The sequence below is a fragment of the Eretmochelys imbricata genome, chromosome 1 (assembly GCF_965152235.1).
Source record: "Eretmochelys imbricata isolate rEreImb1 chromosome 1, rEreImb1.hap1, whole genome shotgun sequence".
Taxonomy (NCBI): Eukaryota; Metazoa; Chordata; order Testudines; family Cheloniidae; genus Eretmochelys; species Eretmochelys imbricata.
Window position 1 is genome coordinate 13,068,204 of NC_135572.1, and position 17,618 is coordinate 13,085,821.

General features: G+C 47.8%; 1 protein-coding gene across 2 annotated transcripts; it reads right to left on the minus strand.

Annotated features, from left to right (window-relative positions):
- Nucleotides 1-798: 798 nt before the first annotated feature.
- Nucleotides 799-17,036, minus strand: DNAJB13 (DnaJ heat shock protein family (Hsp40) member B13). 2 transcript variants are annotated; one of them, XM_077841756.1, is made up of 8 exons: nt 16,956-17,036; nt 16,158-16,261; nt 13,199-13,360; nt 10,471-10,628; nt 9,176-9,289; nt 4,997-5,110; nt 2,001-2,077; nt 799-1,059 (listed from the first exon to the last, which is right to left on the minus strand). In XM_077841756.1, the coding sequence occupies exons 1-8, from the start codon at nt 17,021-17,023 to the stop codon at nt 906-908; spliced, it is 951 nt and encodes a 316-aa protein (XP_077697882.1). In that variant the 5' UTR covers nt 17,024-17,036; the 3' UTR covers nt 799-905. The 2 variants fall into 2 exon arrangements, with proteins under 2 accessions (XP_077697882.1, XP_077697876.1); XM_077841750.1 differs by lacking the exon at nt 16,956-17,036 and adding an exon at nt 16,534-16,739.
- Nucleotides 17,037-17,618: the final 582 nt, after the last annotated feature.

Sequence of the window (17,618 nt, forward strand, 5' to 3'; positions counted from 1 at the left end):
CAGTCTTTTGTTGCCACTAAGCAGAATTCCAAATGACTCAAAGGCCCCTGAGTATATGTCCCTTCCCCCTGCCCCTTCCAACTTTTGGCCTGTGACCTAGCAAAACATTATTGCCTCCACTAAGCAGTATTACTTTCCCCTTCCAGCAGCAGTAACTGCTATTAAGTATCTGTGAGGAAGTGGAAACTCTCCCCTAACCATGTCTGCTTCATCTTCACCCCTATGAACAAGACCCCTAGCAGATCCCTGCTGACGCCCAAGAGCCACACAGGGGGAGGTGGGACAGAATGGAAACTAAGCAATGAGAAATCAGCCCCTTGCTTGGTGCTGGACAGAGGGAGGCAGTTGGTGAGGAGGATTTCCGGTGCTCAGGCCAGCACTAGGCACAGGGATGGGCAGTAGGGCTCCTGCCCCTTAGGTCAGAAGTCTCCCAGCCAGGGGAATGAAAGGCATTTCTTTCTCTACACGTGGCTGCATTTTGCACAAGGCTGGTCAATTACATTTTTCTAGCCTCTTTCACCCCAAAGGCTTTCCCCATTGCCTCTGGCACTGCAGCCACCTGGGGGATGGAACAGGGCAGCTCTGTGGCAGAGCCCAGTGTTGCTACAAACTGCTGGAAGTGAGGAACATCAGCGTCCAGCAGAACTGCAGGGAGGAATGTAACAGGGCCAGGACAGCAGGGTTCCATGTTGAGCTTTAACCAGTACAGATCTCAGGTTGGTCAATAACCCCAGCTGATTCTTTTATTGCTCTTCACTGCAGTCATTACAGAGACTGTTTCAAAGACACCATGCAGTGGGGGAGCCATCTCTAACACCAATAACATACATCCAGTGACACAATCTGTACAAATAGCTAGAAAGCTTTATGCCCCTGGGTCTCATGGAGCTGAAGTCACAGCATGCTTAAGTCAGGAGTGCTTGTCTCAGGAGCTGCTTCTTGGCCGGTGTGAGCCTTTCAGGGAAGCGGATATCAAAATACATGACGAGATCCCCTTTGCGCGTGGGGTCACTAGGCAGAGGCATCCCTTCCCCGGGCACGATTTTGAAGTACTTGGGGCTGGAAGAGCAAAGGCCAGCATTATGCAGGAGGGTGCAGGGAGTAACCTTCCTAAGGCTGCAGTGAGAACACACCCAGCAGTGCCGCCTGGAGTGCTCGGGGGGATAATCTCATTAAGGAGCAAATTGTGTCTCTAGGGCAGGAGCTGGCTCTAACGAGCTTGCTGGGAGGGATGCACGGAGCTTGGAAAAACACAGGTAACAATTTCTGTAAGGTGCTGTTCTCTGAAAAATGATGCTAAAAATGGGCTTTGGGGCTCTCTCGTCCCTTTGTCTCAGTGACTCCTGAGTGGATTTCCTCAGCTGGTTTTTCTAACGGCCACCCTGGGATCTGAAAGGCCAGCTGGGTTCATTCTGGCTCAGGCACTGCAGTTGGTCAGAGAGAATCTGCAAAGCTGAAGTCTGCCCTGAGTGACCTCAGTGCAAGGGGTTTGTGCGGGTGCAGAGAGCTGCCTCCAGTGTTGGGGTCAGTGGGGGCAGAATTCAGCTTTGCAATCGGAACTGAGCTAACAGTCCTGTTCATGAGCCGGGTCTCCCTCCTGGAGCTGTGTGGGCACCGCAGGCCTGGCAGGACTAAAAAACAGTAAGCCCCTGGGGGTGTCTGTGATGTAACTAGATCTTACTCTGCAGACACAGGAGAAGCAGAGCTGGGTAGTATGAAGAGGCCATTTTTACAGGCAGGCCAAGACTTTCAAAAGCAACTAGTGATTTGGGGTGCCCAATCTAAGACCTAAAGGGGCCCGATTCCCAGAGAGCACTCGGATGGTCTCGAGGTGCTTCCCTTTGAGCATCCCAAATCACTGTTGAAAAACTCGCCTTCCCTTGTGAGAGCAGACCCACGCTTTACTAAAAGCGCCACAAAACAGCCTTTCCAAACACTAGGCAAGCAGGGTAGTTTCCCTTGCTGATTGCATACGGGGCTATTTCTGCTCCGGCACTTACTGGACTATGTCATTGATGGGAATATTAAGCAGTCTGTCATCTAGGGTTCTCACATCCACTGTACAGCCAATCAAAGCCTGCAAAAGACAGAGCGAGGCACTGAGCGAAGATGTTCTTTGATTCTGTTATTCCAAATAACAGGCACAGGCTGAAGCAAATTGCGATCCATGGGAGCCTGGGTAAGGCTACTACAAAGGGGCCTTTACACCCTGAGCGTTCCTCCAGGCACAAGAGGATCATCCCAGTGTAGAGGGATCTTCTGAGTTCTGACTGCGCAGAGCCAGCGTACGGGCTCCTCTGCCACATGCACCCACATGTCCAACTGCCAACTAGGGGGTGTGCCCAGAGAAAAGTGGGGTGTGGCTGAGGCGCTGCTGTAACCCCGGGTGGCCTCCAGCTATTTGTGCAGCCCCCAAGCTGATCTACATTACGCTGGGGTGGATCAGATCGAGCCACAACCCACCTAAAACTGAAGGGCTTAACACCACCTTTGCACACCCCGTCCCTCGAGTTGCACTGTGACGCCTCTGGGCCAGATCAGAGGATCTGGTGTGAAGAGTGGCAAAGTACCCGTGAGAGCTCATTCGTGTGAGCAATGGAGAGAGAAGTTGAAGGAATTTCGCAATCACTCGCCTTTGCTGAGGAAGGAGCTGAGAGTAGTGAGGCCATTGTCCTTAAAAGGCCTGGTGAGCAAAGAGAAATGCAATGCACGAAGGGACAAGCTTGTCCCAAAGGGTGCAGGGGCCAGAGCAAGCATGGAACCCTTAAGAACAGAGCATTGTGACTTAACAATAATCCCTAGCTCTTCCACAGTGCTTTTCATCTGTAGCTCTCAAAGCGCTCGACAAAGGGAAGTGTCATTCTCCCCATTTTACAGATGGAAAACTGAGGCAGAGAGACGTGAAGTGACTTGCTCAAGATCACCCACCAAACCAGTGGCCGGGCTGGGAACAGAACCCAAAGCTCCTGAGTCCTGGTCCAGTGTTCTAGCCACTAGGCAACATTGCCACCCGTGTCATGAACGAACACCACGTTCAAGACTACCTAGCAGTGGATATTTTAAATAAGGAACTTTTTGGAAAAATTATAGTTAATGTCGGAGCTAACTCTAGCACCTGACACCCTGAGTGGAATTCTAGCTGCAAGGACCTGTTTCCTTATACAAACTGGATACTGGTTGGCAGTGCAGTAGAATTACAGTTGCTCCTTGTGTTGTTGTTCTGGCTTGTTGCAGACTGACCAATCCATAGGCCATTGTAACTGGAGTTTTAAGAGCGCTGGGTAACATTATGACCAACACCACCACCAGTAATCATACTTTCAGCTGAGTTCAGGGTCACCCAAGACCATGCTTCAGGGCATGAACGGACAATGGAAAGGGTCAGGAAGGAATTCTCCCTCCACCTACCACGTATGACATTGCAAAACTGGTGAGGTGCCCTGTTTCAGGTTGGTGTGGGCAGTGCCAATTCAGAAGCAAAAGGCATTAGCCATAAATAGATAATCAATTTGATGGTTAGCTCTTAGGACGGGGTGCGCAAACTTTTTGGCCTGAGGGCCACATCGGGGTTGCAAACCTGTAGGGAAGGCTGTGCCTCCCCAAACAGCCTGGCCCCCACCCCCTATCCGCGCCCTCCCAGTTCCCGCCCCCTGACTGCCCCCCTCTGAACCTCCGACCCATCCAACCCCCCCTGCTCCTTGTCCCCTGACTGCCCCCTCCTGGGACCCCACCCCCCTATCCAACCCCCGACTCCCTGTCCCCTGACTGCCCCGACCCCTATCCACACCCCCACCCCCTGACAGCTCCCCTCCCGGGACTCCCACGCCTATCCAACCCCCCTGCTCCCCGTCCCCTGATCGCCCCCTACAGAATCTCCGCTCCATCCAACTGCCCCCTGCTACCTGTCCCCTGACTGCCCCCAAGACCCTGCCCCTTATACAACCCCCCACCCCTTACCATGCCGCTCAGAGCAGCAGGAGCTCGCAGCCTCGCCGACCGGCTGGAACCAGCCACACCGCTGCGCTGCCCGGAAGGAGCAGCGGGCCAGAGCACTGGCGGCGCAGCGAGTTGAGGCTGCGGGGGAAGGGGGACAACAGGGGAGGGGCCGGGGGCTAGCCTCCCCAGCCGGGAGCTCAAGGGCCGGGCAGGATGGTCCCGTGGGCCGGATATGGTTTGCCCACCTGTCTTAGGACAAGGACCAAGTCTTTGTTCTGAAAAGAGCCGAGCACACTTTGGGGCACTAAATAAATAAAAAATACTGGAGATGTTGAATTCTTGGGGCCTGGTTTTTATACAGTTGAGACGTGTGATTGCACATCTAACTGGAATGCACGGTTACCGTGATGGGGTGTGTGCGTTCACACAGACACACACCAGGTAACTGTGTGCACAGAGGGATAAGTAGGTGCATTTGCAGGCATGATGGTCATATCTACAGATGCAAAATTCCATACCTCAAACGCATGAAAATCAGGCCCACAGCTCTTCTGTTTTCAGCGGAATGAAGTCAGCCAATTCAAGAGCGGCTAATCCATAAATACTGAGGATTAAGATGATAAATAATAGGCAGCCTCCCAGCAGTCTGACTGGCTGGCCCAGACTCTGTTTGGTTCAATTATAAACTGGCAATTCCTTTCATCCCCAATGCAGTTTGTTGTCATGCTGCAAAACCTCGCTGCCTTATGGGAAGGTAAGAAAGGAGAAGACACCGTCCAACTCCACTGAAGTCAACGTGCATCTCTTCCTTTTCCTGCATGCAAGTTGGATCAGGCCCCAAGTGCACTAATCATAGAATATCAGGGTTGGTGGGGACCTCAGGAGGTCGTCTAGTCCAAACTCTTGCTCAAAGCAGGACCAATCCCCAACTAAATCATCCCAGCCAGGGCTTTGCCAAGCTGGGCCTTAAAAACCTCTAAGGATGGAGATTCCACCACCTCCCTAGGGAACCCATCTCAGTGCTTCACCACCCTCCTAGTGAAATAATCAACATCCTTACCTTCCCTAGGGGGATGGTGGCTACATAGAGCAGGTCATCATCCTCCCTTTTAAACCTTGGGTGGAGTTTCTCTCGTACAATGAAGATAATATCAGCTGGGATAATGTTCGGGCCCTAAAGTACAAGAAATAAACCAGGGAATGAGTCAGTATCTAGCAAAGACAGGCACTGTTTACAGGGAAAGATAATCAGGTCTTTGCCTTTTTCTTTTTTTCTTTTTGCTTCTTTCTGATGTCTCCAGAAGGCCTGGGAAGTGTGTTTTTTAACAAAATATTTTTTCCCTGATTGCCTTTACACTGGATGCTCAGGTTCTTAGCACGCTGTATTTCCTGGAAGATAGAAGTAGTAAGGTCATGACATCACAACTCCCAAGGAAGTGAAACCTCAGCAACTGAGAATGGGAAAGGATTTTAATCAGATTGTTTAAAATGCTTTTTCTTTGTTTATATTCATGCCTTCTAAACTCAAACATCAGACACACATTTGGGACAAAAGCTGTCTTTGTTAAAGCCCCAGGTTCTTGGCTGGCTGGTTCTTGCTCACATGCTCAGGGTCTGATTGGCATATGTGGGATCGGGAAATAATTTTCCCCCAGGTCAGATTGGCAATGACCTTGGGGGGTTTTCACCTTTCCCTGCAATGTGGTAGGTGGGTCACTTGCTGGGATTATTTTATTTAATCAATTCCCTGCCATTGCAGGAGCCTTGGGCACTGGTGCACCTCGGTCCCTCCTATTCTTTGCCTGTGGCACATCATAGTTTAGTCCAGTGGGCTGGAATACTTTGGTCTCATTTCAGTTGTTGGGTTAGCGTGTGGGTATTGGGGGATATTGGTGGCCTGTGCGATACAGGAGGTCAGACTAGATGATCTGGTGGTCCCTGCTTGCCTTAAGCTCTATGACTAATACTCCCCCCTCCATTAAAGGCTAAGAAAGTTCCCACTGAGCCCTTCAGCGAGTCCTCCTGCTAGACCAGATTTGACATTCCTGGGGTTCTTGCGGTAAAAACAAATAGAAAAAAAAACTAGGGCTGTCAAGTGATTAAAAAAATTACTTGCGATTAATCGCACTGTTCAACAATAACAGAATACCCTTTATTTAAATATTTTCTGATGTTTTCTACATTTTCAAATATGTTGATTTCAATTACAACACAGAATACAAAGTCTACAGTGCTCACTTTATATTTATTTTTTATTACAAATATTTGCACTGTAAAAAAACAGAAGAAATAGTATTTTTCAGTTCACCTAATACACATACAGTAGTGCAATCACTTTATCATTAAAGTTGAACTTACAAATGTAGAATTATGTACAAAAAAATAACTGCATTCAAAAATAAAACAATGTAAAACTTTAGAGCCTACAAGTCCACTCAGTCCTACTTCAGCCAATCGCTCCGACAAACAAGTTTGTTTACATTTGTGCCCTCTTCTTGTTGATAATGTCACCTGAACATGAGAACAGGTGTTCTCATGGCACTATTGTAGCTGGCGTCGCAAGGTATTTACGTGCCAGATGCGCTAAAGATTCATATGTCCCTTCAAGCTTCAACCACCATTCTAGTGGACATGTGTCCATGCTCATGACAGGTTCTGCTTGATAATGATCCAAAGTGGAGCGGTCCGACGCATGTTGATTTTCATCATCTGAGTCACATGCCACCAGCAGAAAGTGAATTTTCTTTTTTGGTGGTTCGGGTTCTGTAGTTTTCGCATCTGAGTGTTGTTCTTTTAAGACTTCTGAAACCATGCTCCACACCTCATCTCTCTCAGATTTTTGAAGGCACTTCAGATTCTTAAACCTTGGGTCGAGTGCTGTAGCTATTTTTAGAAATCTCACATTGGTACCTTCTTTGCGTTTTGTCAAATCTGTGCTGAAAGTGTTCTTAAAACGAACATATGCTGGGTCATCATCCAAGACTGCTACGACATGAAATATACGGCAGAATGCAGGTAAAACAGAGCAGGAGACATTCAATTCTCTCCACCAAGGAGTCACAAATTTAATTAACTCATTTTTTTAAACGAGCATCATCACAAGGAAAAATGTCCTCTGGATTGGTGGCCGAAGCATGAAGGGGTACACAAATGTTTAACATATCTGGCACGTAAATACCTTGCAACGCCAGCTACAAAAGTGCCCTGCAAATGCCTGTGTTCACTTTCAGGTGACATAAACAAGAAGCAGGCAGCACTATCTCCCGTAAAGGTAAACAAACTTGTTTGTCTTAGCTGAACAAGGAGTAGACTGAGTGGACTTGTAGACTCTAAAGTTTTGCTTTTGTTTTGTTTTTGAGTGCAGTTATGTAACAAAGAAAATCTATATTTGTAAATTGCACTTTCACGATAAAGAGATTGCACTACAGTATTTGTATGAGGTGAATTGAAAAATAATTTCTTTTGTTTACATATATTTGCACTGTAAAAATGATAATCAAAAATAATATAAAGTGAGCAGTGTACATTTTGTATTCTGTGTTGTAATTGAAATCAATATATTTGAAAATGTATAAAAACATCCAAAATATTTAATAAATTTCAATTGGTGTATTATTGTTTAATAGTGCGATTAATCGCAATTCATATTTTTGAGTTAATCGCGTGAGTTAACTGCAATTAACTGACAGCCCTAAAAAAACCCTCCCAAACCTCCATTGTGCATACCAAAGAAGCAAAGTGAGACAAGAACCCTTTTGTTTTTCCTTGTTGCAGGACTCTCTAAAATATTTCTAAATATCATAAAGTAAGAGGGCCGCTTCAGCTATAGGAGAACTGGGCACTTCCCCGGTACTAGTTACATGAGAGATCACAAAAAGCAAAAAGCCAATTACTCAAGCCGCCAAAAGAACATTCTTGCACAGGCAACTTTAACTGTGGAATTGCCGAGCTACTGAGTGCTTAACATAAGAACGGCCATCCTGGGTCAGACCAACGGTCCATCTGGCCCAGTATCCTGTCTTCCCACAGTGGCCAATGCCAGGTGCCCCAGAGGGAATGAACAGAACAGGTAATCACCAAGTAATCCATCCCCTGTTATCCACGCCCAGCTTCTGGCAATCAGAGGCTAGGGACACTCAGAGCATGCGGTTGCATCCCTGATCATCTTGGCTAATAGCTTGATTTTGCAACCTTAAGAATGTTCTTTTAAGGGAGCTTTTTGGGTGTAACTTTGGTACTGAGCACTGCTGCATGTGCTCCCTCGGGGATAAAATTCACCCCTGTGCTGAGGGCCAGCACAAGCCACATGCTCGAGCTAAGTCCCACTTAAGCCCTCAAATAGGGTGTAAAGCAATGCCTCGGCCTGGTACTCATCCTGTGCACAGGAGTGAATTTCACCTGATAATATTAACATTCTGCATATCTGGGGCCTGATTCTCAGTTACAGCTCTCTGATCCTGAGGGCTGATCTGCGGCAGCCCCAACCCCAGTGGGAGTGACAGCAGCCAAGAGACTGCTCTAATCTGTCCCACTGGCATGGCTCCCCTATCTCCTGTGCTGGGAGCAGGGGATGCAGGGGCCACCTCCATCAGCTGTTTGCCAGCGGTTTTAGTTCTGTGATTCTCCACTGCCAGCGGAATGCCTGGCTAGCTACGTACGATTGGATTCTGGGCCCTCGATACTGCCTGAGCAGAGCCCCGAGCTGGATCGCAGCGGAGAATCAGGCCCGTCATCTTCAAAGCACTCTACAAACATTAACTAGTTAATCCTCACAATGCCCTGCAGAGGAAGTGGAGGGTTATCAGATGGGTAAACTGAGGCAGGGAAGTTATGTGATTTGCTCAATGCCATGGCAGGAGTCCCTGTCAGAGCTAAGACTTGTGCTCCTAAATCCCTTAGGCAATGTAGAAAATCTCCCCCTTAGCCTCTCTGTGCCTCATCTTAAAATATGCATCATTACTCAGGCACGTTTTGTGTGGCTTGTTTAGTGTCTGTCAAGCACTTTGAGACCTCCAGATGGAAGGCACAACAGAAACACAAGATCCCATTACAGCAAACAATGAATGAGCCAGTCAGTACTGGTGAAATCTTGCCGGGCAACAGTCACTACAAGCCCAGCCTGGAGCGACTGTTCTGTCCCATGTGTGTGGTTTAAAGCACTGCCCAGCAACACTCCCATGGAGACATGGGATGGAGTGACAGGTCAGGTAAACCAAAGCCAATTGCAGGAGAAACTTACCTGGTCTCCTTCTTTTTGAAAGGTAATCCTGGTGCCCTGCTTCCACCCGGGCTGCACATCGATTGTTAAGATCTTATCTCTGATGGTGGACGTGTGACCGTCTTCATTCATCACCTGGGGTTTGAAACAGCTGAGTGGGGCAATCGGGTTTGGTCTGTACCTAGGAGAGACACCTGGGCCTTTGATTGGCTAGGATGCCAGTGATACTGCACCACCCTTGTGGGCAACTGCCTTTAGGAAACTAAATCAGTTCTGGCTTGAATTGCAGAGCTTCTGTGCCCAGGCAGCTCTGCAAACCATGGTTATTACAGGAGTGCCTAGGGACCAACCAAGATTGGGCCCCAAGACAAACAAAGGGTGGGGGAAAGGGGCAAAACACACAGAGGGAACAATGGGATGGAAAAATCAGGCCACCTGGAGACAAATGCGGCTCCCAGTTACCCCTGTTCTACCTCACTGGAGTCTGCCAGGGAGATTAATATTTGCATTTAATTTCCGTCTGACTTTAGTGGGATAGCCATGGAGTCACTGGCCCTATATATTTGGCTTAATGTTTGAGGATTGTATTTTGTTCATTTCAAGACAGTCTGATTGCCAGCACAACCCACCAACCCCCCAGAGCCCTGTTGATGGCAGAGGCCACATAGCTAAGATCAAGGCAGGCAAAGAGACCTGAACCTGTTACGTTAACACTGCAGAAGGCCAAGCTTTTCCTGCACTCTGCTCAATGCTGTGTAAGACAGTGTCAACTTTCAGCAGGGCCTCCTGTACTCTGGCAGCGGGGCTGGGTCCCATGGCACCAGAGAGAGCACGGAAACTTTGGCTGTCGGGGTCCTGCCCGAACTTGTTGCTCTGTACAGCACACGTGAGCTGCTGCTGTGGCTGGCTATGAAAGAGAGGCCACCGCAGGAGCAAGAATGGATCCCTGGCTGTTCTCTGCACAGCCACAGGAGCACAGTTGCCATGGAGATGGAGTGGGGTTGGGGCCATGCACTTTCACCCCACCCTACTCTTCTCAACTGCCCTGCCTCACTGCCTGGAGCAGGTTACTCCCCGCCTGTCCATTCCCCTATCGGCTGGGACTCGAGAGATGCTATCACAGAATATAGTGATCAGTCACATCCACTAATTTCAGTGAAACTTCCAGTGCCCTCCTAGTGAAACATACAACCCAGCCCAATGGGAAAGAACAGCTCTTCCATGACAGGCTCCCTTCGGGCAGCTGTCCCGCTCCAAATGCCACCAATTCGGGCTCACGTCTCACCACTCCTAATTCAGTCCCCCTCTTTCCTTACCCTGCGAGAAATCTTAATTTTCTTGGTGCATCCGTAGAACAGGTCCTCCAGTGACAGGTAGAGATCTCGCTCAATTGGCGGGTCCTGCTTCGCCACCCCTCTTCCCCGCAGCCCCCCGAATGCCATGTTCACCTCAGACCCATCTGGGGCAAAGAACTCTGTGCATATCAAAAAACAGAATCCCAGCTGTGCATATAAAATGATGGGGTCTAAATTAGCTGTTACCGCTCAAGAGAGAGCTCTAGGGGTCATCAGGCATAGCTCTTTGACAACGTCCACTCAATGTGCAGCAGCAGTCAAAAGAACGAACAGAACATTCGGATCAATTAGGAAAGGGATAGATAATAAAACAGTAAATATCGTAATGACACTATATAAATCCATGGTGCGCCTGCATCTTGACTTCTGCATGCAGTTCTGGTCGCCCCATCTCAAAAAAGATATATTCGAAAAGGAAAAGGGACAGAGAAGGGCAACAAAAATGATTAGGGGTATGGAACAGCTTTTATACAAGGACAGATTAAACAGGCTGGGACTGGTCAGCTTGGAAAAGAGATGATTAAAGGGGAATATGATAGAGGTCTATAAAATCATGACTGGTGTAGAGAAAGTGAATAAGGAAGTGTTATTTACCCCTTCTCATAACACCAGAACCATGGGTCACCCAATGAAATTAATAGGCAGCAGGTTTAAAACAAACTAAAGGAAGTGTTTCTTCACACAACGCACAGTCAACCTATAGAACTCTTTGCCAGAGGATGTTGTGAAGGCCAAGACTATAACTGGGTTCAAAAAAGAATTAGAGAAGTTCTTGGAGGATAAGTCCATCAGTGTCTATTAGCCAAGATGGTCACAGATGCAACCCCATGCTCTGCGTATCCCTAAGCCTCTGACTGCCAGAGGCTGGGACTGCATGACAGGGAATGGTGTCTTGATGATTGCCCTGTTCTGTTCATTCCCTTGGAAGCTCTGGCATTGGCCACTGTCGGACAACAGGATACTGGGCTAAATGGACCACTGGTCTGACTCAGTATTGCCATTCTTATGTTCAATGACCGAGAAAAAGGTTAGATGCAATCACACCATCAGCTGAGAGTGGCATGAACTAGTGGCCTGAGCACAGGTCTGGGAGCCAGGCATTCCTAGTTCTAGTCCCAGCTCTGACACTGACTCCCCTCTCTGTCCTTGGCAAGTCACTCAGGTCAGAAGTGTGTCAGTTTTTCAATGCCCAGCTTGAGACATGCTGGGCTGAACATGGGCACTCACAAACCTTCCCCCTGCCCAGTTCTTGCTGATTTCAACTGCTGTTGTGGGTGCTCGGTGCCTCTGAAAATCAGGATCAAGATGGTTCACATCAGCCACCCAGCAAGTGAGACATTCCAAGACACTGACAGCTTTTGGCAATTTCCAAAAAGGCCTCCTTGTGCCTTAGTTTCCCCATTTGTAAAATGGGGGTGATCTCACCACTCTACCAGCTGGCATAACTTTGTGAATGTTTGCAAAATGTTCTGACCATGAAAAGCATGAATTATTATTTATTTATTACGTGTTTATTACCATGCTAAAGGAATTCCTGCTTTCCTCCAGGAATCCCTGAAGTTGTTGTCACTATCTTTGTTTGAAGGAGTTTTTTACTCCCCCTTTTTTTAACCAACATAAACGTAAAAAGTTTCCATTCTACCTCCTAAACTCTAAAATCAATAATTGGACTTTGCTCTCCTTTGGTGCCTTCCATCCAAGGACCGAAGACATTTATGAAGTAAGCCTCCCAACCCTGCTATGAGGTGGCACACTAATAATTATTAACCCCATTTTACAGACAGAGAAACTGAGCCATAAAGAAGTTAAGTAACTTGTCCAAGGCTGCCAAGTGAGTCAGTGGCAGACTAGGGAATAGAGCCTAGGTCACCTGACTGCCAGACATGTGCCGTGCCCCTAAGACCACCCTTCTTGTTTCCAACATGGTAGTTTGTTGCAAGTTCTTTGGGACCTGATCCTGTGATCTCCCCAAACAGAATGTAAATTCACTCCTGCAGACTTACAATATTAAGCCTTTAATTAGTTTGAAAACTTCACCGAGCGCCCAGATTGGGAAGAAACCTTTCAATCAGATTTTGTGAGTGTCCTGAGCTCCACTCAGAGCACAATGTGCTCCCAGATATCCAGGGACACGGGTCCAGAGTAACCTGGTGCTAGGAATGTCTCAGTGCTGATGGGTCCCAGTCTCTGGAGAAATAGACGAGGCAGGTTGTATCACTCTTCACCACCACCTAGTGGCTGACTGCAGCATGGCATTAAAATCTCAGTGAAGGCTGCCTGCTCTTTGGGTCTCCAGGTTCTGGTGCAGTTGCCATTATTTGAGCCAGGGGATTTTCAAGAGGAGAAAGTGACGGGCTCAGGGGAAGACACTACAAGCCCAGCCTGGAGCGACTGTTCTGTCCCATGTGTGTGGTTTAAAGCACTGCCCAGCAACGCTCCCATGGAGACATGGGGTGGGGTGACAGGTCAGGTAAACCAAAGCCAATTGCAGGAGAAACAACCCTCAAACTGGGGTTCCGAGGGCTGATGGTGGCAAAGGCACAAAGGCAGGGTCTGGTTTTCAGGTGACTGTACAAAACTTTAACCTACTTCCTGCCAACCACAAGGTTGGTTCTGTTGAAGAGACTATGCTTGGGGCAATCATCATAAAAACAAAACAAGAAGCATCACAGGAAGGAATTATACCTACCAGCAAAGGGATTATCGCCTCCAAAGAACTCCTTGAAGACTTTATCAGCATTGCCGTGAAACACATAGCCAACAGACCAGGGATTTTCACTCCCAAATTCCAGGGGGATCCCACCTTTGAGACCTTCTTCTCCAAATTTATCATAGATGCCCCTCTTCACAGCTAAGGGAGAAAGAGGCATCAGTAGATGTGCATATGCTTCGATCATTTGTTTGTCAGGTGAAAGTATATAGTTCTAAACCCAGGTCTTTGCTTGATCCTGGGATGTGTCACCCAAAGCTGTCATTAAGCATTCTCCTTGCCATAAGAAAATCTGAAGTAGCAGAAAGGATGCTACTGCATCAGTCTGGTAGCAACTATCTATAGGAGTCTCATACTTAGAAGCAATCTCAAAGGCTCACCCTTCCAGCTGGGGAGGGTGATATACTGAGTGATCCAGGGGAAGGTGGCTGATCCCCTCCTGTCCCTACCCAGCCAGTCATCCAATACACAGAATGGAAACCACAGAGAAGACTGTTACAAATCATTTTCCTAATAAGCTCATTAAGGTTTCCCACGACTCAGTTTCCACACAAGGATTCCTTTATTAGTCCCAAAAGCCACCTGGTGTTAGTTACATCCAAAATACAAACTTAAGCATATACATGCCTATATTCTATATCCCAATGCCAATAGTTACAAGCACTGGTCAAAATGCTCACAACAAGATCAAGTACCTGGGAGGTACCTTGCCATCATAGCGTGACTCCAGAGGAAAAGCTCTGACAAAGAACCCCTCGAAAACTTTACTTTTTTATACACTGTAATAAACAGGTAGTGTGGGACCTGAGCTAAGGACAGATAAAGCAGCTAGGGCTGAACAATGTCTTCTGCCCCAGTCAAGACAAGATTAATGACTGGGCCTCTTTCTTCAAGGTTTTCTTCTTATCTCATTGGGCCATATTTGTTTCTAACTACTAAACTACACAATTTTTAAATAATAAACTAAACAAACCAAATATATACAGCACCTGGTACCCAATTATCCAAGTTGTCTTTATTTCTGTGATCTCAACCCAAACTTTACAAAAGAAGACACTGATATTTAAGTGTCACCACAAGTTTAACACAAACAATTTTTATTTCTATTCAACCCATCCTTTTACATGCTTCGGGCCTATCACTCATGCTAAAATCCAAACTCAATTTAACACCATAGTTTGCTTAGGCCTGATGTGGGCCTATATTCCCACAAAGACTACGATCTTCTCTATCTCCAGTCTGTACAGTCTAGAGAGACCCCAGAGAGATTACAAACATACAGCAACCCACAAGGAAGATGGAGGGGCGGGGTCATGGAAGGTCAGATTTAGATGTCTATAGGGGCAATCTGCCAACAAAAGCAGAGAGAAAGAGAAAGAGAACGACAACTTTCAGCCATTAGATTTTCTTGTGCCTGTGCATTGTGGTGGATTCTCCTTCATTGTAAATTTTTAAATCAAGATTGGGTGTTGTTCTGAAACCTATGTCCAATTCAAACAGGAATTAATTCAAAAGAGTCCAAGGACTTGTGTTCTACAGAGGGTCTGACTAGACGATCAGAGTGGTCCCATCTGGTTTTTATAATCTAAGAATCTTATGCTATATTAAAGAGAAATATTTTCTTCACATGTAAGTACTTATAGATCAGTGGTTCTCAACCAGGGGTACACGTCCCCCTGGGGTACGCAGAGGTATTCCAAGGGGTACATCAACTCATCTAGATGTTTGCCTAGTTTTACCACAGGCTACATAAAAAGCACAGCGAAGTCAGTACAAACTAAAATTTCATACAGACAATGACATGTTTATACTGCTCTATATACTATACACTGAAATGTAAGTACAATATTTATATTCCAATTGGTTTATTTTATAATTATATGGTAAAAATGAGAAAGTCGGCAATTTTTCAGTAATAGTGTGCTGTGACACTTCTGTATTTTTATGTCTGATGTTGAGTACTATACTAAGCAAGTGGTTGTTAAGTGAGGTGAAACTTGGGGTACGCAAGACAAATCAGACTCTTGAAAGGGGTACAGTAGTCTGGAAAGGTTGAGAGACACTATTATACACCATGATCAAGTCACCTCTTAACCCTCTCTTTGATAAATCTAAACCGATTAAAATATATTTACTCTCACCGTAAGGCATATTTTTCAGACCTTGAATTGTTCTTATAGTTCTTTTCTGCACTCTCTCCAATTTTTCAACATGCTTTTTGAAGCGTGGACACCAGAACTGGAGGTGGTTTTCCAGGAATGGTCTCTCCGATGCTGTAAACAGAGGTAATATAACCTCCCTACTTCTATTTTATATTCCCCTCCTTATATATCCAAGGATCATGCTAGTTCTCTTGGCCACAGCATTGCATTGGCTCCCTGCTCCTGCAATCTGACTGGCACAGGTCAGCGTGACCCTTACACCCATGCTAGCGATGTCAGTGGGGCTCCAAACACACACAGACCTTCACCAGTCTGGATCAGACTGCAGGAGCAGGGATCAGTGCTGCATGCAATAGATAAACAATTAAGTACCTGGTTTCAGAGTAGCAGCCGTGTTAGCCTGTATCCGCAAAAAGAAAAGGAGTACGTGTGGCACCTTCGAGACTAACCAATTTATTTGAGCATAAGCTTTCGTGAGCTACAGCTCACTTCATCGGATGCATCCGATGAAGTGAGCTGTAGCTCAAGAAAGCTTATGCTCAAATAAATTGGTTAGTCTCGAAGGTGCCACAAGTACTCCTTTTGTAATTAAGTAACTGATGTTAATAGCCAGACAGAGGATGCACCATAACCAGCATGGCAGCAAAGCAGATGATATGATGTGCCTAATGAAATCCCCCTGCAGAAAGTACACTCTGTACTTGAATATGACTTTCCAGACCTTACCCCTGAACTGCACAGTTTATCTGTGGGAAGAGAAACGTGTTCCTACTTACGATCACTTAACACTTCATAGGCTTCTGCGAGCTGCCTGAATTTATCCAGCGCCCAAGGTTCTTTATTTTTTAAAGGATGGTTCTTCAAGGCTAGTTTCCGGTAGCTGCAAAAGAGAAGCCAGGGAGGCCCAGCCCCAGGGTGGGCGCAGTTAGATCCTGTTCTGACATGCAATCTGAAGCGCTTTTCAACTAAGTGCATTTGTCAGATGTTTAAGATCCCAAAACACCAGCGGAATGGATGTGTGGGATTGGGGCCCGACCCTGCCCTCCTGAGTTCCTCTCTTGCACATTGCAAGGTCTGGTTCCAAGGCTGGGTGTCTGCCCTGCTGTGGCTGAGGAAATCAGTAGCACCTAAACACAACTGGTAATGGCTCACCTTACCGGACCACTCTGGTTACAGGGTGTATGGGAACGCCCATTGTGGCATGTTCTCCGTGTATATAAATCTCCCCACTGCATTTTCCACGGCATGCATCCGAGGAAGTGAGCTGTCGCTCAGGAAAGCTCATGCTCAGGTAAATTGGTTAGTCTCTAGGGTGCCACCAGTCCTCCCCTTCTAGTTGCATGGCTCTGCGGCCTGCCCCTCCAAAGCGCTGGACATTCAGAGGGAGCGGAGGGTGTGCCCGCACTCTCGCCGCGCCACGCACGGCACAGAGCCTACAAGGTCTGTGGGCATCTAATTCCCATGGGTTTCTAAGGGAGTTAGGCACCCCCCGAGGCCGACGGGCCCCCGGGGGAGCTGCGGCCGGGCCGGGGCACCCGTGACCCGGCGGGGCGCACCCCCCGAGGCCCGCTCACGCCTGTTTGATGTCGGCGTCCCTGGCGCTGCGGCGGAGCTCCAGCACCGCGTAGTAATCCTGCCCCATGGCGCCCGGCCCGCTCGCCCGTTGCTATGGACGCCGCCGCGCGGGGCAGTGTGGGAGTTGTAGTTCTTTTCACCCACACACCACTTCCGGACTACACGTCCCTCCCCCCCCCCGGGGCCTGTGTTTAGGGGAGGGGGTAAGAGACGCACCCTCACCCACAGCAGGCCTCTGCGCACCGCCCCCCCCCGAGCTCCTGGGGCAGCGGCCCAGCTGGCTCAGTATGGTTTGGGAGCCCCCTCAGAGAGACACTGCAGCCCCAGGGCCCCCATCCCCCCACCAGCTTGACCCCGCTCCTTTCCCCACCCTTTCCTCCACCCAGGGTTGCCACGGGTGGTTGGAGGGATTCCTGGAGGTTTCATCACATGACAATTTTTAATTTAAAATGTATCTTGAATTCCTGGAGACTCCAGGCTAATCCTGGAGGGTTGGCAACCCTACCTCCGTCCTGCCCCACCTGCACGGGGCCTGCTTCTCTTGTCTCACTTCCCCTCTCCATTTCTTCTGCAGAGCCTTCACCCATGAGCCCTCCCAAACACCTGGCCTACTGAAGTGGATGTGTGAATGTCTGCGCTGTGGGGTATTCCTTGCATTAGGG

Coding starts and splice junctions, on each gene's coding strand:
- DNAJB13 (XM_077841750.1), bottom strand. CDS start 16,628: ATGCCGTGGAAAATGCAGTGGGGAGATTTATATACACGGAGAACATGC. Junction 16,262..16,533: donor AACCAGAGTGGTCCGGTAAG/GTGAGCCATTAC, acceptor TCTCTTTTGCAG/CTACCGGAAACTAGCCTTGA. Junction 2,078..4,996: donor CCACCATCCCCCTAGGGAAG/GTAAGGATGTTG, acceptor TGTCTTTTGCAG/GCTTTGATTGGCTGTACAGT.